At 61.2% G+C, this 1,072-nt stretch overlaps 1 protein-coding gene across 1 annotated transcript in view; it reads right to left on the bottom strand.

Annotated features, from left to right (window-relative positions):
- The window catches only part of ABCA2 (ATP-binding cassette, sub-family A (ABC1), member 2), a gene marked incomplete at both ends in the record, with an annotated part of 19,484 nt that overhangs the window by 13,376 nt on the left and 5,036 nt on the right, over positions 1 to 1,072 (bottom strand). Inside the window, 2 exons of the mRNA XM_009584194.1 lie at positions 115 to 279; positions 866 to 1,070. Of these exons, the coding sequence (XP_009582489.1) occupies positions 115 to 279; positions 866 to 1,070 (370 nt within the window). The remainder of the gene's footprint in view (positions 1 to 114; positions 280 to 865; positions 1,071 to 1,072) is intronic.

Here is a 1,072-nt window from a genome sequence, read left to right as displayed (position 1 = left end):
GCCTGCCCCGATAAAGGCACAGGGGACACACAGGGGTCCCTGGCCACAGCAGGATCCAGCAGCAGAGCCAGGGCCATTCCCAGGCCACCTCCTGTCACCCCTGTCTGCCCTCACCCAGCCTCCGGCTCTCCATGGCACAGGCCTGATCCTCCTCCATGATGCTGAGGCGGGTGGTACGGGACCAGGGCCAGGTCCACTCCCAGGTCTCCACTCGCCCGTTGCCCAGCCAGTAAGACTTCTGGAAGGGGAAGTACCAGGGCCGCGGCAAGCCAAACATACCTGCAAGCACAACCCCTATGGAGTCAGGGCCAACCCTGCACCCACGTCTGTGCAGAAACTGGCCGTGGGCTGGGGCAGAGCTTGGCACAGGTACAGGCATGGGCATGGGCTCGGCGGTTTCCCCATCTCAGGGACATCACTGCAGGGTGGGGGCTGCAAGCACCCTGGCCAACTGGGCTCAGGGCAACGCTGCTGGGCTGTGCAAGGAAGCAAAGTCCTTTGGGCTTTGGGTTGGGCCTGGCTCATGCTTCGGTTTTACTAGGAAAGCAAAGGAAGCAGGTGAGACTCCTCTCCAAGCGGGCGATAAGGGGGAACAGTTCTCCAGCCATAGACACCTTGCTTTGCTACAGTTCGCCACTGAACTGAGACACGTGACTGAAGATCTCCAAGGAACCTGCTGGTGTCACCAGTGGGTCAGGGCATGTGGGCAGGTGTCCCCAACAGGACACGCGCAGGGGACCCTGAAGGCACGTTGTGCCAAATCCCACCATGTCAGGGCTGAGCACCATGAGGAACCAGCAGTGTTCCCAGCAAGGAGGCTCCCAGAAGATCAGAGATGCCCTCATGCCCCACCTCCCACACGTACCCGGGTGCACGGCCTCAATGTACCACGTGAGCACCCCATAAACCACGGCATCCACGATTAGCATCATCATGGACAGCAGGAGGTTGAAGTCATCTCCTTCCACGGGCGACTGGCTGAAGGTGTGCCACTGGATGCCCACGCCGGCCACCTCGTACAGCGCAAAGTACTTGGAGCCCAGCCCGAAGGCCGTGGTGGACATGAGGGACT

The sequence above is a fragment of the Fulmarus glacialis genome, unplaced genomic scaffold (genome assembly GCF_000690835.1).
Source record: "Fulmarus glacialis isolate BGI_N327 unplaced genomic scaffold, ASM69083v1 scaffold18668, whole genome shotgun sequence".
In the NCBI taxonomy this organism is placed as follows: Eukaryota; Metazoa; Chordata; class Aves; order Procellariiformes; family Procellariidae; genus Fulmarus; species Fulmarus glacialis.
The sequence above is the reverse complement of the archived record's forward strand: the minus strand, read 5'-3'. Positions and strand labels throughout refer to the sequence as shown.